Source organism: Megalobrama amblycephala, linkage group LG5, assembly GCF_018812025.1.
Source record: "Megalobrama amblycephala isolate DHTTF-2021 linkage group LG5, ASM1881202v1, whole genome shotgun sequence".
Lineage (NCBI taxonomy): Eukaryota > Metazoa > Chordata > Actinopteri > Cypriniformes > Xenocyprididae > Megalobrama > Megalobrama amblycephala.
The window spans coordinates 13,531,846-13,557,597 of record NC_063048.1 but is presented as its reverse complement, the minus strand read 5'-3'; the positions used below and the strand labels follow the sequence as shown (position 1 = coordinate 13,557,597).

At 38.8% G+C, this 25,752-nt stretch overlaps 1 protein-coding gene across 1 annotated transcript in view; it reads left to right on the top strand.

The window, feature by feature from the left end:
* The window catches only part of nrxn3a (neurexin 3a), a 376,344-nt gene that overhangs the window by 69,970 nt on the left and 280,622 nt on the right, over window positions 1-25,752 (top strand). The window contains 6 exon segments of the mRNA XM_048190779.1: window positions 4,944-5,245; window positions 7,475-7,636; window positions 20,778-20,804; window positions 20,806-20,925; window positions 20,927-20,953; window positions 20,955-21,219. Coding sequence (XP_048046736.1) covers window positions 4,944-5,245; window positions 7,475-7,636; window positions 20,778-20,804; window positions 20,806-20,925; window positions 20,927-20,953; window positions 20,955-21,219 — 903 coding nt within the window.

The following is a 25,752-nucleotide window of genomic DNA, read 5'->3' as shown; positions in this document are numbered from 1 at the left end:
GTGTGTGTGTATTATATTATATTACTTTACATTGATTCACAGCCCTAATGTCCATGTTTTTTTCCTTTTTCTTTTCCCCTTACTGACCCTCATGTGTCCTTCACCTCCTCTATTCCACTCACTGTACGATCCCACATCATATCAGCATGGAAAAGTAACTCTTATTAAGTATTCAGATCTTAAGATGATAGTGCGGGGGGACATCTGGCAGTAATGTGGAGCGGTGTCTTTAGTAAAAACAACACTCTGTTTAATTAATAATTGATCAGTACTCTCTCTTGGCACTTTAACGCAGTGGCAGGATCTCAGGGATGCGGTTACCACTCGAATCAGTCAGGAGGAGGGAGATAAGGTGTCGAGGAGCTAAATGAGGGCCCGCTCTCTCAGAAATATGCCGCTAACGGTAGCCGTGCTCTGGGGAGTAATAATGCATCTGCTGAGGTGTTGGCACAAGACTTCCATACTAGCATGTAGCGCACAATAACACCCATGTGCTACTAGGGAAAACACTGGGCCCTGTTCAGCAGCCTGTATTTTGCTTATGTTTTGAGCAGGTGATCTAAGTTCCGTACTTACAATGTTGAGATTTAGCAGTTATGTGCAGGTGTTTGCAGGAGGACACAGCGATTCAGGTGAAATATTCACTTTATATGATATATATCTTAAACTGAGCTGCAGTAAGATTCATGCAGTTATAATTGTTGAACTTGAAACATGATTTGAAGAAGATATACACCGATCAGGCATAACATAAACCAGCAACAGGCTCACTGATGCACGTGGGGAGTGAAGGCTGGCTCGTGTGGTCCGATCCAACAGACTACTGTAGCTCAAATTGCTCAAGAAGTTAATGCTGGTTCTGATAGAAAGGTGTCAGAATACACAGTGATTCGCAGTTTGTTGCGTATGGGGCTGCATAGCCACAGACCAGTCAGGGTGCCCATGCTGACCCCTGTCCACTGCCGAAAGAGGCAACAGTGGGCACGTGAGCATCAGAACTGGACCACGGAGCAATGGAAGAAGGTGGCCTGGTCTGTTGAATCATGTTTTCTTTTACATCACGTGGATGGCCGGGTGCGTGTGCGTCGCTTACCTGGGGAACACATGACACCAGGATGCACTATGGGAAGAAGGCAAGCCAGCGGAGGCAGTGTGATGCTTTAGGCAATGTTCTGCTGGGAAACCTTGGGTCCTGCCATCCATGTGGATGTTACTTTGACACGAACCACCTACCTAAGCATTGTTGCAGACCATGTAAACTCTTTCATGAAAACGGTATTCCCTGGTGGCTCTGGCCTCTTTCAGCAGGATAATGCGCCCTGCCACAAAGCAAAAATGGTTAAGGAATGGTTTGAGGTGTTGACTTGGCCTTTAAATTCCCCAGATCTCAATCCAATTGAGCATCTGTGGAATGTGCTGAACAAACAAGTCCGATCCGTGGAGGCCCCACCTCGCAACTTACAGGACTTAAAGGATCTGCTGCTAACATCTTGGTGCCGGAGACCACAGCACACCTTCAGGGGTCTAGTAGAGTCCATGCCTCGACGGGTCAGGGCTGTTTTGGCAGCAAAAGGGGGACCAACACAAATTGTGAATATTGTAAATAATGGTTACATGGTTAAGTAATTTATTATGTTAATAACAATTAATAATTTATTTTAAATAGTTATTTATATTACATTTATTTAATATTTATATATTGTGTATATTTGTATCGGTCCTTGAGCTCCTTGAGCCTTTTTGGTACAGTCCAGTAATCTCTGCACGCTAAACTCTTTGTTACGGCCTAGCCAAATATTAATGGACTTGAGAATCTCTTCAGCAGTGTGAGATTTGCACTATGAGTATCCAAGTACATCTAACTGCCAGTTTTTGACACATGGATGAGACACCACCCTCTCCTGCTGGACAAATCTCTTTTCCATTATCCATTCAGTCATCTTCCATTAATCTGTTTCTTTCAGCCTTGTAATGAGCGATATAATCTGAATCATCTCTCTGACTGCACTGAGGGCTGTTTTTGGTGTTCACCAGCTGCATCAAGGTCCCATGTGCTTTTAATATGTTCCACCGTCAGTCAGTTTCCCCCATTCTTAACCAAGAGATTATTACCATGTGAAGTGTATCACAGCTGGGCACCAGCACCAGCCCTGATGAGAAAAATCTGCTCAGCAACCCTGCAGCCCACTCATGCTCCCTTTAGTCCGGTGCAAAACAGGTCAAGATGTCTTTACCCGGTCGGTTAAAACACATACTACATCCACTAATGCTGATTGCTGAGGTGGAGCATAGACTTGGATGTGTGAGTGTTTTGTCAACATTTAGCCAGAGAATATATCGACCACACGGCGGCCCAAGTGAAGCACTGATAAATCAATGATGCCATTAGTGCTGAGGTCCTTTTCTGGCCTCCTGATGTAAATGATGTCCAGTGTTGTTTTGGAGGAGCTTTTCGTTAGATATGTGTATTTTTGCCTGCTTCAAGCCATACCACCATAGCTTGGTGATTAATGGACTGGGGACCACAGGGACCAGGAGTGAACTTATTTCCATAAATGTGGATGCAGTAGATTATCTGCTCTGAATTACAATGACCAATGCGAACTTAGCATGCAATCACTAAAACCTCATTTAAAGTCAACTTGATATCAAAATTCCACTTTTACTTTATCAATACATAATTCAGTACATATTAAAGAAATTTGTACCTGTAATCTTTCATCTTCCACCTCTGAAATGACTGTTCCGCTGATGTCACTTATTTTTCAGGTCTTCCCCTTTAACCATCTGCAATATAGAGACAATTTTTTCTCAATCCAATCAAATCATAATGGATAAATTCAAGTCGTGCCCTACTTTTTTTTTTTCTTCTTGAGTAATCCGTTTCACTTTGAAATGTCACCTTGCCACAGTAAAATGGCTAACCACCCATTATAGGGCTGGATGATATAACCTAATATCAAAATCTCGATTAATTAAGCATTTTACCTCTATTACAATTAAAGAACGATTATTATTACTATTTTTTTTTTTGGCCCTCATAGTTCACTGACAAGGTTTATACTGTACATATGCTTGACTATTAAAGGTGGGATATTTTTTCTTAATGAACGAGTGCTCCGACATAGTTCACTTTCAGCAGTTATTTTATCTATGGTATCGTTTCTTACAGATTTCTGCTTGTTGTAAATTAGATACAGATAAATTAGCACAGTATCGGTACATTTATTTGATTGCATTAATGAGAGAGCGATTGCGTGTGTGAATTAGTCATACCGTCTCTCTATTAATTGTGAAGCTGTGGGTTGTAAGTAGTTACTTCAAAAGTAGAAAAATATATGCTATAACATTTGAGTTTCTAAGGTACCTTAGCGATAAATCAGTTTCTGCGCTCCTCTCTGTGCGCGATCTTCACTTGATGTGCAGCTACTGTCTTTATGAATGTTCCTGTGCCACAATGCATCAATATAATGATACACATTCAGTGGTCTAAAATCTCTAGAATATCCAAACTGGCAAGCCTTTAAACACATACAATTGACAACATTTAGTGAAGACGCAAGTGAAAGTGATCTCACTTCGGGGCTCACCGCTCTCGCTCTGTATGTGTTGACTCAGCATTTGAGTTTGCTCAGTTTTGCTTCCATACCACTGACTGGACAGGGCGGAGTCACATGACTGAGTCACGTGACTACACACGCGGTAGTACTGTATGTTTTTAAGGGGAAAGTTTTAACAGAATTAAAAAATAATAATAATAAAAATATCCGATATGGGAAAATTATGTCAGTTAGAGGTTCTGAATTTCGGTTTTGATTACTTTTCGATTAATCGTCCAGCCCTAGCTCATTATGATGTTGACTTTAAATAGTGTTATCAGGAAACACTTAGTTTTATGTTTCATTGCTTTTCATTGTTTTTAAATAGGGTTGTGCAATATGCATTGTCTATGATAAAATTGTAATTGTTTTAACAGTGTCATAGTATTACCAAAGTCCCTTTAAGACGAGGTCATTTCACTCGGCGGCCATCTTTGAAACGCCTCTCGGGCAATCTGGGCATCATGCAGTTCCAAAGCTGTTTGCCAAGCTTTCGATTAAATGGCATATTTGAAATCACCAATGAAATCTGACAACAACTGTCTCATAATTTTTTTTCCAAACGCTCGAATCATCAAACGCTCAATCAACCTGTATTTTTATGCTGGATCAAGCTAATGCGCATGCGCAGACCTAAATGCGCGTCTCTTGCGCTTCATTTCGGAGGTGCGCGTCTGACTGTTTCTATAGAAACCGGTGCTTCTGACGGCCGCTGCAGTGATGCGATGACCAGTCGGCGATTGGCTCTTATTTAGAAGGCGGGACTTATTCCGCCATATTGCGCGTTACACTTTCTCCCATTCATAACAATTTGAGTGACACGTCTTGTGTTATTCTATAGTCTTTGGTATTACTTAAGCAATTGTAACTGCAGTGTATAGATTGATACATCGTTGGCCACCTCTGAGCTGCATTTAACAGTCTGTGTAAAAACGTCTAAATGCCACTTCAGATGCAGCTTCTGTGTCATCTAAGGAGGATCTTATTGATCAGGCACATTGTCATATTTTGAGAAGGTTAAACAGAGTTGATTTTGAGGGATTGGAGGACCACAGCTTTCGTATTATGACTCAGATGTGCTACACAAACAGAACATTATACTTCAACGAGAGAAATAGTCTCACTGATGATCTCATCATACTTATGTCTTTAAATGCACAGCCTCTTCGTGTGTTCTGCTGCCCACACTGTCTTATATGCATCATCTTGTCTCATTTTGTGTCATCCGGCCTGAACTTAATCGCTCTCCTTCAGCGGTCAATCTTGGAAAACTTCCGTAGCTCATATATTTGGGTTTCGTTTTGTTTCAAGAAGCTCTAACACCATTTATTTCCTCTCTTTTAGCACGAGAAGAGAACGTGGCCACTTTCCGAGGTTCCGAGTACTTCTGCTACGACTTGTCTCAAAACCCCATCCAGAGCAGCAGTGACGAGATCACGTTGTCCTTCAAGACCTGGCAAAGAAATGGCCTTATCCTCCACACAGGCAAGTCAGCAGACTACGTCAACCTGGCCTTGAAAGACGGAGCCGTGTCGTTGGTCATCAACTTGGGTTCAGGAGCTTTCGAGGCCATTGTCGAGCCTGTCAATGGCAAATTCAACGACAATGCCTGGCATGACGTGAAAGTCACCCGCAACCTCAGACAGGTAATGCTTAAACGGCAAGAAGTTTGCGTTTTTCGAATGAATTCAGAGCTAAATGTTACTGTATGTTATGTTTGAATTAGAACTTTCGGTTACTTTAAGTTTTTCTAATGCAGCTATTTCTTCTCTGAGTTCTTCTACCTTGCCTCGTGTTTTGCCTCCTCAGGCAGTTACCTCTGTCTGAAGCTATCGGCGGTGTGATGGCTTTAAGAGGCTGTCTCTCTCACCCCTCTAGATATTCACCTCACTTCTTCAAATAGTCTGTCTTATCAGGGCAGCGGGGAGAGGCTCCAACCAACCTCAACCGTTCCATTTACCCACAGCCAATCTTTGTTGAACTGTTAAATCACTCCGCCACTGCATTTTAAAATATGTAAATATTTAGGGTGGTTTTGCCCCTCAGGAGTGAAAGGATGTCACTTTTTGCGTGGGCGTGTGGAGGCGTGAGTGCCCACAAGCACAAGCTATTTCAGCTGTGATCCACTAGGACTATGGCATTTTTTTTGCTTTGTTTAATAGCTGTTTTACTAACACGCCAAGAACATGCATTACCAATACCTTATACAATTGCCTGAGGAAAGTCAAAAACCATATAAATCACAACAAAGAGCCAGCTAGATAGAGGTCACCATTCACGGTTGTAGCTGAAAACAACACGTTATGAAGCGTTACGTTAGAAGGAGGCAAAAAATTAAGCTTGATCTGTTTTGACAAAGAAAAATTTGGAACATTTGGAAATTATTGCTGAAAAATACTGTTTTCTGGAAAGCTTTTTCAAGTGAGTATGTGCCCAATAAGTGTAATGCCTTTAAAAAAGAGAAACGCCACAGGTTCTGGAAAATCTGTTATATTTCTTTTTCTTTTCCACCTATTCTTACTCTCACTCATATGCTTTGTTTGTCTATGGATAACATTTGTTCAGACCCAGACTAACCACTCATGAACCATTGACTAGAGTCTTTAATTTACTAACCAGAACCTACACTAATGTGCTGTTCATCATGACCTCATTTGAGTTTCATTTTATTAACAACCCTTTTTTTCATTGTTTAATTTCCTTTCTTCCCCCTTTTCTCAAAGCATTCAGGTATTGGACACGCTATGGTAAACAAACTACATTGTCTGGTAGATATCATTCTTATTGTCCTTTTTTTGGGTTTACCGTGTGTTTCCTTGGCCCTCTTTCTTTCTCTTTTTGGGGGTTTCATGGCATCATAAAAATAAACAGACTGGGGTTTGTATTTCGGGGATTTCCTTCTTTTTTTATGTCAAATGTCCTCATCCCATTTTTTGCCACAGCTTTACCGCCATTTTCCATCTTTCTTTCTTTGAACATCTTCTACGGCCCTTTTTTTTTTTTAGTTTTAAAAGGCTTAGTCTTCTTTTTTTTTTATCAAATACTGTCAAAAAACTGGCAGAAGCTTTCCTAAACACAAACGTGATGAAAACAACAGCATAAAAATAAAAGAATAAAAAGCTACTTCAGCACTGGAGCTCTGACAGTTGATTCCAGTTGTTTGCGCATGCCGCGCCGACCCGTTCGTGCTGGATCAGTCCTTGTGTTACTAACACCAAAACTCTAGTCTGAGCAACCCACCATCTGCCCAGTGTCCTGTCCTGTCTGTATCGTGGTGAAGGTCATGACTTCCTGTGTCCTCCCTCATTACCCCTCATGGCTTTTGCTTTGGTCTCATTATGTGCTGCTTCCCTTTGCATGTCGTCTCGGCTTGAAAAAGATGCATGCTTTAATGTTTGCAGTGCTTGTATACCTCACTAACATTTTATTAGTAAAAGACCACCTGACCTCTGTGTTGCATGCTCATTTGTGGTAGTATTAGCTCATTTTTGAAGCATGCATATGTTTGTGTCAACTAACCCAGTGTGCACATAATTTGAACCTAAAAAAACATGCACAAGCAATTTGTCTGTAGTTTGTTACATAACACTAACCCCTCAAACTAATGTCCCAAACCAGAAAACCATTTCTAACATCATCAAAGATAAAGAAAATATGCCGGCAAAATATTTTCTTTACCTGTCCTTTGTAAGTCTACAAATACTAGACAAGAACGGCCTACTCAAAGTCTTGACGTGCAGGTGTTTGGTGCACAATCAAAGACAGACAGCAACCAGTAAGACCGAAGCTAACCTTTTCCTTGGTAGAACGGCCGTCACAGCCATGATGTTCATGAATGGAATTTTCCCTCCCCTTTTGTCGTTCCTTTCAATCAGGTGACAATATCTGTGGACGGCATCTTGACCACAACAGGCTATACACAGGAGGACTACACCATGCTGGGATCGGACGATTTCTTCTACGTTGGAGGAAGCCCAAGCACAGCGGACTTACCTGGGTCGCCTGTCAGCAACAACTTTATGGGTTGCCTGAAAGAGGTAGGTGGTCTGGACAAACCCCTTCCCGCTCTTTCATCTACATGCATCATATCGCCGTGTCCTTGTCTGGGCTGAGAGGGAACAAGTTTGAATAGACCGTCCGAGCAGAATAATAGATTCAGTACAGCTTATCTTGTGAAAAGGATAGAGCAGACATCATAACCCGTGGTGTGTTTCTCTAATGGAATTCGCTGGAGTTATACGTTTCTTGCCCCGACGCGAAATTGTTTCAGCCGTATTTAATTTGACTTTTCAATTGTGGTGAATCATTTGATTAAGGTTCCAGAGGCCAGAGAAGAAGCTAAGATGATTGGATGAGATTAGACTTTGCATAATGATATGCATCGTGCTGAAAAAGTGAACCCCAAAGAGATTCTGGTGAACAATTGGGCATGAAGACATCTGTCAATGCAAAATTAAAATCTTCCCACAAGCTGACTCTATTGGGTGAATCTCACAAAAAGTTATATTTTGCTTAAAGATATTGAATCCTGTTTGCAGGACCATTGGTTTTTAAATTGTAAAGTTTTTTTTTTTTTACAAAATGAAATTATATATATATTATATGTCAGCTAATGCTGTACACTCTACAGGGAGCCATTTCTTGCACATTACTATAATATTAAAGGTTACAATTAACAACAAACTATAAAACTCAGTTGCTATTTATTTTTAGATATAATAATCAACACTCAAAAAACAAAACAAAACAAACAAAAAAAATAAATTGCTCGTAAGGCAGGTTTTGCATTAACTTCTAAATCTAATTATACATTTATTTTTCAATTATTTTTCTACTCCAATTCACTTTTGAATTATAATCATTTACACAGTTACTGTCATAACTTGTTTTCACAACAAATTTATTTAAACATATATTAAATAATTAAGACATTACTAACAGGTAAAGTAAATATAATGAATATATAAGCTAATATAGTGCATATATTTAGTGAAATGTTCCCCTCTAGAGTTAATTTCTGCAGTGAACTAACATGTTGTGGACATTAAATGACTTGCCTGAGGTAAATGTAATACTACGTGAGATATTATTCTCAAGCTGTTTTATTGATTTCTTTCTGCGGTTTAAACGCTGGTTGAGAGATTACACGTAAACATATCTATGCATAGATTGTCTGTTCTTCTGCGCTTTTTCCTGTTGTGGCGGTTAGCAAACAGCGTTGCATTACCGTGCGTGCCCCCTTGTGGATTGGAGTGTGGTTAGCCTGTGACTGACTGTATTCGTCATCTGACTGTATGCACCGAACCGTGATGTCCGTACCGTGTTACAGCCCTAATACACACACATAAATACATACATACATACAAATAAACATACATGCATACAGTAATGCAGTGTTAAACTTTTAAACTAAATTACTGTTGAAAGTTTTAATTGTTGAAAGGTTTATTTTTGTTGTCAATAATAAAGACTAAACAATTTTCATTTTATTTTCATCAACTAAAATTATATGCCATTTTTGTCAGAGTTAAATGAAAATAAATTAAAATTAGAAACTAAATTCAACATTTTCATCAAAAGTAAAACTATGTGATAAAAACATGCATAATAATAATAATAATAATAATAATAATAATGAGAAACTCTTTGTAGTCATGTAAATGTCAAAATGCAAACAATCCTAGTAGTTCTGAAGTAATGTTTCCTTTTAGCCAAGTATAATTTTTTTCTTTTGATTTTGGGGTGGAATATGATCCAAGCAGATTTCATGAGATTCAACTTCTAAGAGCCATGACACTGTTTGCAGAAGTTAGATGTCATTCTCTTCGATCAGCTGTTAATTTCCACATTCCTCAGTTGTCAGGTCTAGATAACATTATCAGTAAATGGACTGATCTTTAATTTAGCTAGAAATAGGCAATTACTCTGTTGTGCGGCTGCTGGCGAGATCCTTCATTAATTCATGCTGAACAAACAGCAGACAACAGAACCTCCTTTTCGCAGTGAGCACTACAACAGCCTGCTATCTTTTAATGACCCGGCATCAAGCTATCACTGCCGTTTCCATCTAAGACCGGCCCTCCTATCACAGGGCTAAAGGCCTGTAACATTAGCTTTTGCGTAAAAAACTCATTTCATTCGCTCTTTACAGTGCTGAGTTTTGAAAAAAAAAAACTGCCACCCATGTCAGAGATTACAGTAATCAGTCTCATATGTGCTGCGATATAGCGAATGCTTACATAACACTGCTGTGTTAGATGGGTGAATTGGATGCTAAGAGCTGCTCAAGACGAGATATCTGAACTTATAAATGCTTCACCCACCCAAGAGTGGCCATAATGATAGATACCTCCTCCTCTGCACACTCTTTCCCATATGGATGAAAAATGTTTTATACACTTCACAGCCTGTTAAAACCTCACAATTGATTTGGAAGCTGGGTAGTCGTTATGGATTATGTGTGCTTGCGCAAACACATGGGGTTTGTAATATGGTATAAGACTGTCCGCATCTTGCCCAAATGACATGATCTTAAGGGGTTGTATATGATATTATATTATATTATATTATATTATATTATATTATATTATATTATATTATATTATATTCATTTTTCAAACCCCTATATAGGGTCATAAGGGATGCAGCCTATTCCAGACTCTTCAGGCCATTAGCAGGGAAACACCCTGGAAGCTTATGTTGCATTGTGTTGTGTTATGTATTATTTTATAATCATTTCCTTTAATTTTACTCTCATTCACTACACAGTTTGGTCTGCTCTGGGGGTATTTTTATAGTGGTGAACTTATGTGATATTGACTTTTATTGGAAGTAGTCTGTAGTATTGTAGAGTGTACCACCCTGTGGCACAGGATGCTTACTGCAGTCATTCTGCATTTAGCTATGTATATAGGACAGAGGTTGAAAATGGTCTTAACTCAGAAAGATGAACTGATTTCTTAATTTTTGTAAGTCCATATTTAAGAATTAAATGGATGACCAGCTGTTTTTTAGCACAGATAACAATAAAATTCTTTCTCTTTATTCAAATGAAAGACTATTGTATAGATAGTCACAGGCTTCCTCAGACCCACCTTGTGTCCGACTCTCAAGCTGAGCGTGAAGGGCAGTAATCAGGGTATGGCGAGGCGTGTGGCTGCACAGGGGTCTGCCAGCACTAATGACTAGATACTGAGTGTCCTCCACTGCCGAGCTGGAATTCACTCCCTTCCTTTGTGCTCCGCCATCACAATCAGTTTCCAGGATGTGCGCATGGTGACTGTCATTTGTCACTTTGCTGGGCCGGCTGGATGAAACTGTCCCTGCTCTCTGGACATTTGCTCCAGAGCCAGCACCGCTCTATGGATGCGAGACAGGTCTGAGAGTTCTGATAGATAGGTTGACCCAGCCTCTCCCTCTCACTGTTTCTCTCTCTCTCATTCTCTATCCAGCAGATTTGTTTCAGTAAGCACCGCAGGACTGTTAATATTTGGCAAAAGCTTAGAGCTGGAATTCTGGCCAGCCTGAAACAGTAGGAGAGGTCTCCTATATCTTCTGTATCTCCTATGTCTTCTATATCAGCTGTGTAGTGTTCACACAAAATGGATATGTATCTTGTATCTATGTAAGAATATGTTGATGAAATGAAACACAGAATCGCTTCAAAAAAGTAAAAAAAAAAAAAAAATTCAGTCATCATTTACTTCATGTCATTCCAAACCTATATAACCTAGGAACATAGAAGAAGATAATTTGAGCAGTGTTGTTATTGTATTGTATGTATATTACAGTATATGCAGTCAGATGATGAATATAGTCAGTCACAGGCGATCCACACTCCAATCCAGAAGGGGGCGCGTGCGGTAATGCAATACTGTTTGCTAACCACCACAACAGGAAAAGAACAGCAGGAGAAGAAGAGACGATCTATGCACCAACCCAAAATAAGAGTTCAAATGGTACGCAAGAACTTGCTAGTAGCCTATAAGCTCAGTTTTGATTCATTTTTGTGACGCGCTCCACAAGCTTCACGAAAGGAAAACAGGACGGCATGTAAATGCACCCAACTCGTATCGTATCAAAACCGAGGTACATACCGAACTGTGACTTCTGTGTAATTAAAATAAAGCTGATGTAAAATTAAATATAAATACAGAGGGGAAAAAACTATAGAAATTTTAATAATAAATAATTATAAAATTACAAATGTTGCCTTGGCAACTGAAACAAATAAGTTTAAGTTATAGGTAAAGTGAAATAAGTTTGTTAAAGTAAAAAATTACTAAAACTGAAATAAAATCAAATGAAAGTAATATAAAAAACTAATAAAATAAAAAAAACACATAAAATTATTAAAATTTCAAGTAAAATTAAAGTAAAAATGGAAAATATAAAAATAAAAGCCAAATTAAAATATTAAATATACCAAAATTATTATTATTATTATTATTATTATTATTATTATTATTATTATCTGCAGAAGAAAGTAAGTCATACAGGTTTGGAACAACATGAGAGTAAATGATGAAAGAATTTATTTTTGTGCTTAGTTCTTTGTGAAAGTAGAGATGTTAGGTTTCTTAAGGTAGAATGCTAATTAGCATTAGCATTTGGTTCAAGACTGAGTTTGTGAGGAAAATTATATTTTTAAAGGGTTAGTTCACTCAAAAATGAAAAGCTTCATGAAGCTTCAGAGCATTATGAATCTTTTGTGTCGAATCAGCAGTTCGGAGCGCCAAAGTCATGTGATTTCAGCAGTTTGGCGGTTTGACACTCGATCCGAATCATGATTCGACACAAAAGATTCATAACGCTCTGAAGCAGTGTTTTGAAATCGTCCATCACTATATAAGTAGTTTTTTTTTTTTTTTTTTGCCGCACTAAAAATATTCTCGTGACTTTATAATATTAATATGAAACCACTATACTCACATGAACTGATTTAAATATGTTTTTAGTACATTAATGGATCTTGAGAGAGGAAATGTCATTGCTGTCTGTGACGGCCTCACTGAGTCAAGGGATTTCAACAAAAATAGCTTAATTTGTGTTCTGAAGATGAACGAAGGTCTTACGGGTGTGGAACGGCATGAGGGTGATTAATAAATGAATTTTTGGGTGAACTAACCTTTAATGCAATGTATACAAAAGAGTTTTGGTCTAGCGGTGGTTTGAGTCTCGCCATTTCCTGATCCTATTCCTCCCATTTCATTCCTATATACTCTATTCACTGATCATCTGATTTATACTGCAGACAAAACAGGAAAAGCATTTGCAAAGTTTACTTGAAAAGTTTTATATTATTGTAGTATCACAGATCTCATACTCACCTGTCCCTAAATGGCTTGGTCGGTTATGATTCTAGGCTGCAAACCAGACCAGATGCTATTACGCCGATAGTCAAATGTCTGGCTGTGTGAGCCTTGACCTGTTTGCCTGACCATGTCCAACTAGGCCATCTAGACCTTTTTGCACCTCATTGCCCCAAGCTCCCATGCAAAACATCCACAAAGGGCCACCTGGCATGCTTGACTAGTGAATAATCAATACCTATTTCCAAGTGTTCTCCGTAGTTTGACCTGGGGGCTATTAATTCCTTGAGAGTGGTGGGTAGGCACTGTAGGCTGAGATTTATAGTAGACGCAGACAGCTGTGGATGATGAATGCAGGTGTCACTGTAGGCCCAGCTCTGGCAGAGAGGAGGCCGCGGGCATGAGGAGGACCCTGAGAATGTACATAGCTGCTCTTCCAGTTCTAAGCTCAACAGCATGGGTACTACAACAGAACCTTAGCTCCAAACTTAAGCAGATGTCCCTTAGCTTATTTCATGCTCATTACAGTTATTGAGAGTAAACAGCATTTGATTTGATGTCTTTCACAACCCAGACTTTCAATCCACTGGGGTTTTGTGGAAAGACATAGTTTCAATATTTTTTTATCAGCAGAATTGACACCCCGGTGCACAATAATACAATATATTGAATGGACTGTGCTTCAGTCCATTTACACACAAGCTCTGTTCCAAAACCTAGTAAGTTCACTTGCTGCCTACTGTCTGCTTAGGTAGCATCTTAACTTTATAAGTGACCAATTTAGATTGCTCTAGAAGACATCACACAGATGTTGCTCTTCCAATCAATTGATTCTAATTTGATGTTAGTGCATTGCTAATCTAACAATGCAATACTCAAATAAGCATAAATAATACATGTTGGGCAAACTATTCAGTTAATTGAATATTAAATATTCAATTAATTTGAATAATTTGATTATGATACAATTTATTTTAAATGATTAATTAATCAGATTATTTAAAAAGAATAATTACACTGAATTGAATGTAAAGGTGTTTTTTTTACTGTACTGTAATAAAGCACAAAAATATCATATGCAGAAATTTAGGAAACATGCTAAGTTCACATACTTGCTTTTATACACATCTAAAAAATAATGCTACAGCCAGTTATTCTTTGAAATGTGCGTTCAAATGTCTGTTTTTGTTTCGGTCTGTGTGATTCTGCCTGCTGCCAATTTACCCAATAGTATTTTGACAGCCCGGGTTTCTATTTGGTGGAAAACACTGTGTATGGACTACTTGCACAACTACTTCCGCGTTCTACTTATTACGGCTTGAGCGTTTCCGGTCAGCGTTAAACGCACATATATATACTACGTTTTAGGGCTACCAAATGTTTTTTAAACAATTAATCATATTCTCTGCATTAACATTAATTATCTTCTAACCTTCTGAAAAAGTTTATATTTTGCTTCCAAATGTGCATTTTGAATAATAAATAAATATATTTCCCCCACTATCCTGCCGCCGTTAACTGCTCGTCTTCTCATTAGCAGTGTGTTACTCTTAGTCATTATATTTAAATTAAATTTTCATTTAAATGAATTTAAATGCGCAGAATAGCATACAAGACATGCACAAACAAACCAAGCTGACGATTAAACAGCAGTATATCCTTTCATATAATAGTTATAATTAATCAAATACTTATGAAGGCAAACCATGGTTTTACTATAGTAAGAGTGTAGTAACTATGGTTAATTTTTGTACAAGCAGTAGGCTATTGCTTGAGTTGGTGCTCTTTTATTCCAGTGTTTGAAATAGTTGAATGAATGTGAAAACTACCTTAACGATGTTAAATATTTAATTAATTTTAAAGAATAATGCAATGACAGCACAACTATGATTTTCAGTAAAAAAATGGCACAGAATAGTGACTAAAATTAAATTATAATATTATGTTCATTCTGATCTCACACTGCAGCATCGTGATCACTAGTAGAGCGCTGACACCCTGTGGTGAAAGAATCATGGCTTATGTTGAATTAAAACTTAAAGGTGCCCTAGAATTAAAAATTGAATTTACCTTGGCATAGTTGAATAACAAGAGTTCAGTACATGGAAATGACATACAGTGAGTCTCAAACACCATTGTTTCCTCCTTCTTATATAAATCTCATTTGTTTAAAAGACCTCTGAAGAACAGGCGAATCTCAACGTAACACCGACTGTTATGTAACAGTCGGGATCATTAATATGTACGCCCCCAATATTTGCATATGCCAGCCCATGTTCAAGGCATTACACAAGGGCAGCCAGTATTAATGTCTGGATCTGTGCACAGCTGAATCATCAGACTAGGTAAGCAAGCAAGAACAATAGCGAAAAATGGTAAGTGGAGCAATAATAACTGACATGATATCATGATATTTTTTGTGATATTTGTAAATTGTCTTTCTAAATGTTCTGTTAGCATGTTGCTAATGTACTGTTAAATGTGGTTAAAGTTACCATCGTTTATTACTGTATTCACGGAGACAAGACTGGCGTTATTTTCATTTTTTAAACACTTGCAGTCTGTATAATTCACAACTTCATTCTTTATAAATCTCTCCAACAGTGTGTAATGTTAGCTTTAGCCACAGAGCACCATCAAACTCATTCAGAATCAAATGTAAACATCCAAATAAATACCATACTTACGCGATTAGACATGCTGCATGACAAACACTTTGTAAAGATCCATTTTGAGGGTTATATTAGCTGTGTGAACTTTGATTATGCTGTTTAAGGCATGCGCAAGCTCCGGGGCGGAGAGCATGAGAATTTAAAGGGGCTGCGCAGCCTGAATCGGCGCATAGTTAATGATGCCCCAAAATAGGCAGTTAAAAAAATGAATAAAACAAAATCTATGGGGTATTTTGAGCTGAAACTTCACAGACACATTCAGGGGACACCTTAGACTTATATTACATCTTTTAAAAACACATTCTATGGCACCTTTAAAGTTCCGTTGAGTTTGAAAAGTTCTGTACACAGTAATCATCAGAATTTCTCTTCTCCTATCTCTGAATATGTCTGGAATTTAAAATCATCCCAAGGACTCTCATTTTAAGAGGGGTTTAGTTGTGTTTAGGGGTTTAGTTGGGCTGTGTGATAACAGCCCATTGAAAATATATATAACCGGAAACAACTGAGCCGTAATATATCAAACAGGATGTGCGTCACGAGGCTCAGTGCAAGTAGTCCATTGTAGCTATGGAAGCCAGCAAACAAACTAGGTCAGAGATCGCAGATTCTACCTGACCTAAAAAAACTCAGCATTCATCTAAAAAGCTCTATGTCCAGAGGCTTATTATAATGGTCATCAAAATATGGAACTCATCAACTTAAAGCTCGTCGCCTTCCATTGTCAGTTGTGCTTATTCCTGCTGCGTGTCCTCAATCTGGCAACCAGCGTGAGCGTCAAGTCTGAGGAGGAGGGGGCAGGAGAAACAACCCCCCCTCCAATATTTTTAATGGGGACTGCAGTACCAATTTCAACCACTAGCTGTCAATGTTACATACTGCACCTTTAAAATAATAATTTATCAATGTGTTTCAGTATAATGAAATAGAACTATATTTATAATCACATTTATTTAATTTTTTTTCCCCCATGAAGCATTCTAGGATTGTCTTAGACATAAAGTGTGCGATGCTGCCTTAACATTTTGCGTAAACAAATTATAATAATGTTTAATAAGCCATGGGATTTTACACTTTTATTATTATTATTATTATTTATTTATTTATTTATTAAATCAGAAGCTTTGGGAAGAACATATTGCTTCTCTTGGTTGTAAATTAGCTGTACAGCAAAGACTTACACAAGAAAGATTGCTCTAACTATTTTTTGTTTCTTTTTTTCCAGTTTCTTTTTGAGTCTGCAAGGCAAGATAACAACCTGATGAAATTTTTAGTCCATTCACACACTCAAACAAATTTCTTTCTGTGTCTGGAACCAGTCAATCCTTACGTTCCCTTGCGGCCGAATCCATAAAACTGAGATAGACAGGTCCTTGGTGTGAGTTTTCTCATGTCTATCTATAGATGAAGACTCAGTTACACCTGCTTGCCTTCCCTGCAAACTACACACCAGGTGTTGTTAGATAAAGCCCTGGCATTATATTCAAATGTCAGATTTCTATGGACACTCTATTCTAGTAACCCTTTTGTTTTCCCAGAGGAAAAAAATATTTGTTCTCAGTTGAAATGTTTGTTTTGTATGAGGGCCATTTTTTTTGCTTTTCTTCTATGGTTTGCCCCATGCTTCAAAAGTCAATTAATGCAATTAAAGAATATTTCAGCAAAGAGGTTTAACCGTTTGGACAACTTAAATATGATTTGCAAGCTAGGTTACAGAATCAAGACTCTGGGAAGGGTGCGGATATTTCACATCTGAGCGCCTCATCAGCGGAATTAACTGGCTGACATTTTATGGGCCGCCTGAACGCATCAAAATGACAGTGCCATAGAATGGACCAAATTGCAGAGTATCAATTTGTGTCAGAGACTATGGCTGCCCCTGGTGTTGTGGACAATTTGCAAGATGAAACTTGATTTAGGTGATGAATAATGCACCAGACAGGATAAATAGAAATGATAATGTTACAAATAACAGCAATCATTGTCTAATCGGTGTCTGGCAGTTTTCAGTCATGTTGAAATCCTCAAGGTCAAATTTGGGCCTATGAGATTGTGCAAGGATTCTATGTGTAGCATACAATGTATCTCATTCTCCATTTCCAAAATCTTCTCTCTTTATTCTGAGATTATCTGATGTCATCCTTTTTGCTGCTCTACTGTATATGATAATGCTATCATTCATTCAAGTGCTATTAAACCAAGCACGATAAGACACACACACACACACACACACACACAAACCTCAAATTTGTACTGACACACTGTTTGTGAAGTGGCTCTCAGTGAACACACACCCGCTGGAGACAGCCAAGCGCCACATTGAGGTCTCTTTCACGCTTGAACGAACAAAAACGCACAAAATGATGCCAAATTCCCATATTGTCAAGTGTCCTTGAAAGCACAGTCTTAAATGAGTTTCGTGTTAAATGAATGTGAAGCGTTGTGAGAAAATAGGATGTGTGTCAGATCCGCATCATGCGCGTCAGGTCTTAAAGTGACAGCAGCCTAATAAACCTGCTTAAGCTATCTGAAAAACCTAAAGCACCGTTTATTAGGCTGCTGTCACTTTAAGAGCTGCACGGATCCAATATTCTGTTACATACGTGTTTTTTCTTAACTGTTTATATTCGGCTGATTTGGATGTTAGGTTTAGTTAAGGAAGGAACGAAAGTGCTTCGCTGTGAAGGAAAGAAAGGTGCACTGGATGGAATATAGCAGCGGCACAATAAACGTTTTACGTCAATCATCTTGTTTTGATGATCGTTGGAAGCCAAAATCGAAATCGAAAAATTACAATTAATCACACAGCCCTACTTCTTACAGACCCCAATATATATATATATATATATATATATATATATATATATATATATATTAGGGGTGTGACGAGATCTCGTGTGACGAGATCTCGTGTCACGAGACGATTTCTCGTCGAGGCGAAAAGTAGTCTCGTGATATTGCCATGACAGAGTGTTAGGATGATTTGGAATGAATATGCCACCGCTACGTTTACATTACGTCTCCACTGTTGTTTTGCTTTGTATTTAAATAAAAAACATTTAATTCAGTTGGATAACAGTCGCCGCCGCTCCATATTCACAGAGTACACATGATCGCGAAAGTGAAAGTAAACGCTAGCGCACATTCAAATGCGATTTCAGTACACCGCATTTTGAAAGCGGCTCCCTGATGAATGCATATATCTCTCAATATGAAAGCTATCTTAGGCTGGGCAGTGTAGTTGTAACCATCTCTTAGCTCTGTATCAAAGAAAAATTTGGTCTTATTTGCACTTTGAATATTGAGAGAGCGCGATTATGTATTAAGTGTTACCATAAAGATGAATAACCGTTTCTTAATCTTATTAAGCACAAACAATAAGGTTTCATTTGTTAACATTAGTTAATGCACTGTGAACTATCATGAACTAACCATGAATGACTATTTTTATGTTTAACTAACATAAACAAAGATTAATAAATACTGTAGCAAATATATTGCTCATTGTTGATGTTGGTTAATACATTAATGTTAATAAATGAGACCTTATTGTAAAGTGTTACCATTTTTATTTATACTGTTTTTATTTCTATGATCAATTTGTGGAAAGGAGTTCAGTTAGGAGGTCAAAAGTTGTAGAAGCTCATAAATCATGTACAGCTATAAGGTCTGAAGAGAATCGAATGAAATCATACAGGAGGGAAGTCAGTCAGTTAAGTTTGTGGCAAAACGTTTTACAGTGCTTGAGTATTGTTGTCTTTTACTGCATATGATAATTCATACTCAGAAAGTAGATCTGAAATGACATTCATCTCGCCTTGTGAACTCAATCTCGAGTCTCGTCTCATCTCGTGAGCTACCTGTCTCGTCACACCCCTAATAAATATATATATATATATATGTGTGTGTGTGTGTGTGTGTGTGTGTGTGGATTTCAAAAATTCTAGTTTTTAATGTAATATAGTTGATTAAAAAAAAAAAAAAAAATGTATACATGTTGCACCATCATGCTAGTATTTAAGACATGGACTTCTACAATATGGTCTCCAGATTCTAGACCAATAAGTGCTTGAAATGTCTGCAGGTTAAGTAATCTTACTTTCACGATGTTAGAGTTTTAACAGAGCCTGTTATGTCAATCTATCGAACAGTACGATGATGGTTTATGGAGGAGAAATACTGTTTTTGAAAGAACAATAAGCGACCTCAGCTAGCAGTTTTAGTCTTGTGGAGAAAAATGACGATGTTTGTATGAGATGTGGGGAACCGACGTATGGCTTTGTCTGAGAAATGGATCCCCCTCAGGGAGAATGATATTTATGATCTATCAGATAAGAAACACAACAGAGGAGAAAAGCCTGGAAATTGCAGTGGCTTTTCTTCAGGAACAGAACAAAATCCTTCCATTCCACTCCGCCCTTCCTGTACCTGAGAAAATGTTTGATTTACGCCATGCAACGTCCAGGATTAACTGTAATATCAGGGCTGGAGCGTTTGTGACGATCGCATGCGCTCACAAACAGAGTGATGTTCTAAAAATGTACCCACAAAATAAAGATCTCCTTCTCTAGGAGAAATTAGCTTAAATGGGCAATTTCACACTCTGGCGAATTTCTGCGGTGTTTGCAGGTACAGTATGCTCTATGCTGGTTTAATCTGTATTAAATGTAGTGTATGGTCAGATTGTGCTAAATTAGTGATGCACAAAAATTTAGCAAAAAATATCCCAGATAGCCCATTACCACATATAAAACTCTTAAGCACATGCTAAGAGCACATAACTGGTGTCTTACTTTCAACTGACAGGCACTAGGACCCAGAGCACAATGTCAGATTTGGGTAGCAGGCAGGGGGCAGGACTTTTTTTTGGAGCTTTTGTGGCAGAAAGTGCCATTGCAGCTTTGTCAACCCATTACCATAGTTATCAAGGAAACCAGACCCACATGCTTGTGCCAGCGCAGCCTGAGTCAATTACCACTGAGAGACAGTCATTTGCAGGCAGTGGCCTGGCCTATTGGTATTATCACAGGTCATATTTGAATAAAGTCACCTTTGCTGGTGTCTCTATTTAGCATCCAGCATAAAAAAAAAAAAAAAGAATTTGCATATTCATGTTCATTATCTTCAAAAACCAGATAAAGAATATATCTCATATATCATCATCTTTCACTGATTATTTGCTTACATCCGCACAGGTTGTTTACAAAAACAATGACATCAGGACTGGAACTCTCCCGGCTCGCCCGCATTGTGGATCCCAAAATGAAGATCCAGGGAGATGTGGTGTTCAGGTGCGAGAACGTGGCCACCCTGGACCCCATCTCATTCGAGACGCCCGAGGCCTTATATCAGCCTACCTAAGTGGAACACCGAAACGCATGGGCTCCATCTCCTTTGATTTCCGTACAACTGAACCAAACGGCCTTATTCTCTTCACCCACGGGAAGCCGCAGGAAAGAAAGGACGCCCGTAGCCAAAAGAACACAAAAGTGGACTTTTTTGCAGTGGAGCTTCTGGATGGAAGTTTGTACCTGCTACTGGACATGGGGTCTGGGACTATCAAAGTGAAAGCCACACAGAACAAGGTGAACGACGGGGCCTGGTACCATGTGGACATCCAGCGTGATGGAAGATCAGGTCAGTGTGTGGATGCTCAGACAAATACACTCACACAGACTTAAGAGTTGTTTATTCCATGCTTAACACGTTTAATAAATGACTTGAATCCAGTACATTTATTTTTTTTTTGTTTGTTGTTTGTTTCTGCACTACTGTCTTTTGCAGTAAAGTTAGTATTTTTGGCACCTTTATGATAAATGTGATTTTTCTCTTTCGTTACTTAGGGTAAAATGTCTTGATAAACAAATGTAAAGTACATTAAATGTAAATACTTGAGAATTAGAAATATTTTAATAATATCAAGCATGTTTCACACACAAAAGCAGTTACAATTTTTTTTGGTGCCCATATTAACAGGTTAGGCCTAAAGGTCAGAGAGAGGGTGAAAGGGTGAAAATGAAAGAGGGTGAAAATGGCTTTGTACATCTAAATTGCTACAGTATTTACTAACATTATATGTGAAATTTAAGAGAAATTTCCATATTTCATTTTTCGATGTGGGTTATACGCTCTTAGAAATAAAGACATTGTGATAAATTGTGTCTTATTTTTGAAAAACAATTTTTAACTTTAAGCACATGAAGAACTCCCACTTTGTTTCATTATTGAATCGGTTGGATACTGTAATTGCTTGTGTGTTTTCCATGGGCGTTAAGCTCTGCAGCCCAAAGATAACAGCTTTAAACAAAAAGCACAGTGGTTAGTCACCAATAATGGACACATTTAGTCCAAAGCAGGCTGACATTTTCATTTCACATCTACTTTGACAGAACTTTCTATTAGATTTTATCGCCTCTGTCTTTCTCTGTATCCTCATTCACCTCTTTCTTTCTTGCATTGCCCTTGAATCGCTGGCACTCTGTTTCTGAATCGATCGACGACTACTCCATATCACTTCATAGCACAGGGCCCTTGGGAGGTCTTGGAGGATATCAATAATGCAAGGTTTTAGACAGAGCCATGTGGGTGACTGGACCAGTGTCAGTTCTGAAGAGATTATTCCCATTGATCCCTGGTTCCCCACATGGGATGCATTGTTTACATCTGCGTGTCTGTAGGAGAGACGCCGCTTTACAAGATTCACACACTCCCAATGAGGTCATAAATAGAAAATAATCCTCTCATAGCCCCCCCACTCCCTCTATCTTATAGTCTATGGATGGTGGTCATTCTATCCCTATCTCTGTCTCTTGTGCACAGGGGAGACACAGGAAAGACTGTCTGAGAGTCTGAACCCTGCTGAAATACGCAGGGCAGTAATTTAAAGTAGCTTAGTTTACGGTCTCTCCCCATTAAAAAGGAAAGAAAAAAGTATGTAGGCCTACTTTGAAAGTATTTTAACATCATCTTCACTTTATTACTTTATTAAACATTATTTACTTTATAAATAATTTTTACCATTAATTATGTCCTCTAACCAGTTTTATTTTAGCATCATGTGTATAATTTTTTATTGGAATTTTTTTTTTTTTTTTTAATTTTAGTTTGACATTTTTGGTTATCAAACATTTTTAATGTAATGAATTAGAAAAAATCACAAGCAATTTATCATTAAGGTGCCAACAATATTAGCTTTACTGCAATAGAGTAGTACAGATTTATTTCAAAAATAAATAAATAGTAGTTTTAGTTTTTTTAAAAAATAAATAAATAAATAAATAAATAAAGAGTAGTTTTAGTTTTATTTAAATATTTCTATTCAGTTTTTACTTATTTTTGTTTTAGTTTTAGTCATTTTGGTACTAAAGGGTTAGTTCACCCAAACATGAAAAAAAAAGTCATCACTTACTCATCCTTATGTCATTCCAAATACACAAGACTTTCGTTCATCTTCGAAACACAAATTAAGATATTTTTGAAGTAATCTGAGAAATTTCTGTCCCTTCATTGACATTGACACGCAACTACCACATTTTCACCAAGTTCATAAAAGAAATCTTAAAACGAATTATATGAAGCGAGCGGTTTAGTCAAAATTTTCTGAAGAGACACGGTCTCTTTATACAGTATGATGAACAGATTGAATTTAGATTGAGAATGAACCCTATTGGTTCTTGTGGAAGCTCAAACGTGCTGCGTAACACACGAGAATGAACCTCATTGGTTCTTGCGGAAGCTCAAACGTGTTGCGTAACACACAAGAATGAACCTCATTGGTTCTCGCGGAAGCTCAAACTTGCTGCGTAACACGAGAATGAATCTCATTGGTTCTCGCGGAAGCTCAAACGTGCTGCGTAACACACGAGAATGAACCTCATTGGTTCTTGCGGAAGCTCAAACGTGCTGCGTAACACACGAGAATGAACCTCATTGGTTCTTGCGGAAGCTCAAACGTGCTGCGTAACACATGAGAATGAATCTCATTGGTTCTCGCAGAAGCTCAAACGTGCTGCGTAACACACAAGAATGAACCTCATTGGTTCTTGCGGAAGCTCAAACGTGCTGCGTAACACTAGAATGAATCTCATTGGTTCTTGCGGAAGCTCAAACTTGCTGCGTAACACGAGAATGAATCTCATTGGTTCTCGCGGAAGCTCAAACGTGCTGCGTAACACACGAGAATAAACCTCATTGGTTCTCGCGGAAGCTCAAACGTGCTGCGTAACACACGAGAATGAACCTCATTGGTTCTTGCGGAAGCTCAAACGTGCTGCGTAACACACGAGAATGAACCTCATTGGTTCTTGCGGAAGCTCAAACGTGCTGCGTAACACATGAGAATGAATCTCATTGGTTCTCGCAGAAGCTCAAACGTGCTGCGTAACACACAAGAATGAACCTCATTGGTTCTTGCGGAAGCTCAAACGTGCTGCGTAACACTAGAATGAATCTCATTGGTTCTTGCGGAAGCTCAAACTTGCTGCGTAACACGAGAATGAATCTCATTGGTTCTCGCGGAAGCTCAAACGTGCTGCGTAACACACGAGAATAAACCTCATTGGTTCTCGCGGAAGCTCAAACGTGCTGCGTAACACACGAGAATGAACCTCATTGGTTCTTGCGGAAGCTTAAACATGCTGCGTAACATGAGAATGAATCTCATTGGTTCTTGCGGAAGCTCAAACGTGCTGCGTAACACGAGAATGAATCTCATTGGTTCTTGCGGAAGCTCAAACTTGCTGCGTAACACACAAGAATGAATCTCATTGGTTCTCGCGGAAGCTCAAACGTGCTGTGTAACACACGAGAATGAACCTCATTGGTTCTTGCGGAAGCTTAAACGTGCTGCGTAACATGAGAATGAATCTCATTGGTTCTCGCGGAAGCTCAAACATGCTGCGTAACACACGAGAATAAACCTCATTGGTTCTTGCGGAAACTCAAACATGCTGCGTAACACACGAGAATGAACCTCATTGGTTCTTGCGGAAGCTCAAACGTGCTGCGTTACACTAGAATGAATCTCATTGGTTCTTGCGGAAGCTCAAACTTGCTGCGTAACACGAGAATGAATCTCATTGGTTCTCGCAGAAGCTCAAACATGCTGCGTAATACACGAGAATGAATCTCATTGGTTCTTGCGGAAACTCAAACGTGCTGCGTAACACACGAGAATGAACCTCATTGGTTCTTGCGGAAGCTCAAACGTGCTGCGTAACACATGAGAATGAATCTCATTGGTTCTCGCAGAAGCTCAAACGTGCTGCGTAACACACAAGAATGAACCTCATTGGTTCTTGCGGAAGCTCAAACGTGCTGCGTAACATGAGAATGAACCTCATTGGTTCTTGCGGAAGCTCAAACGTGTTGCGTAACACACGAGAATGAATCTCATTGGTTCTTGCGGAAGCTCAAACGTGCTGCGTAACACACAAGAATAAACCTCATTGGTTCTTGCGGAAGCTCAAACGTGCTGCGTAACACACGAGAATGAACCTCATTGGTTCTTGCGGAAGCTCAAACGTGCTGCGTAACATGAGAATGAATCTCATTGGTTCTTGCGGAAGCTCAAACGTGCTGCGTAACACGAGAATGAATCTCATTGGTTCTTGCGGAAGCTCAAACTTGCTGCGTAACACACGAGAATGAATCTCATTGGTTCTCGCGGAAGCTCAAACGTGCTGCGTAACACACGAGAATGAACCTCATTGGTTCTTGCGGAAGCTTAAACGTGCTGCGTAATATGAGAATGAATCTCATTGGTTTTTGCGGAAGCTCAAACGTGCTGCGTAACACGAGAATGAATCTCATTGGTTCTTGCAGAAGCTCAAACTTGCTGCGTAACACACGAGAATGAATCTCATTGGTTCTCGCGGAAGCTCAAACGTGTTGCGTAACACACGAGAATGAACCTCATTGGTTCTTGCGGAAGCTCAAATGTGTTGCGTAACACACGAGAATGAATCTCATTGGTTCTTGCGGAAGCTCAAACGTGCTGCGTAACACACGAGAATGAACCTCATTGGTTCTTGCGGAAGCTCAAACGCGCTGCGTAACATGAGAATGAATCTCATTGGTTCTTGCGGAAGCTCAAACGTGCTGCGTAACACGAGAATGAATCTCATTGGTTCTCGCGGAAGCTCAAACGTGCTGCGTAACACACGAGAATGA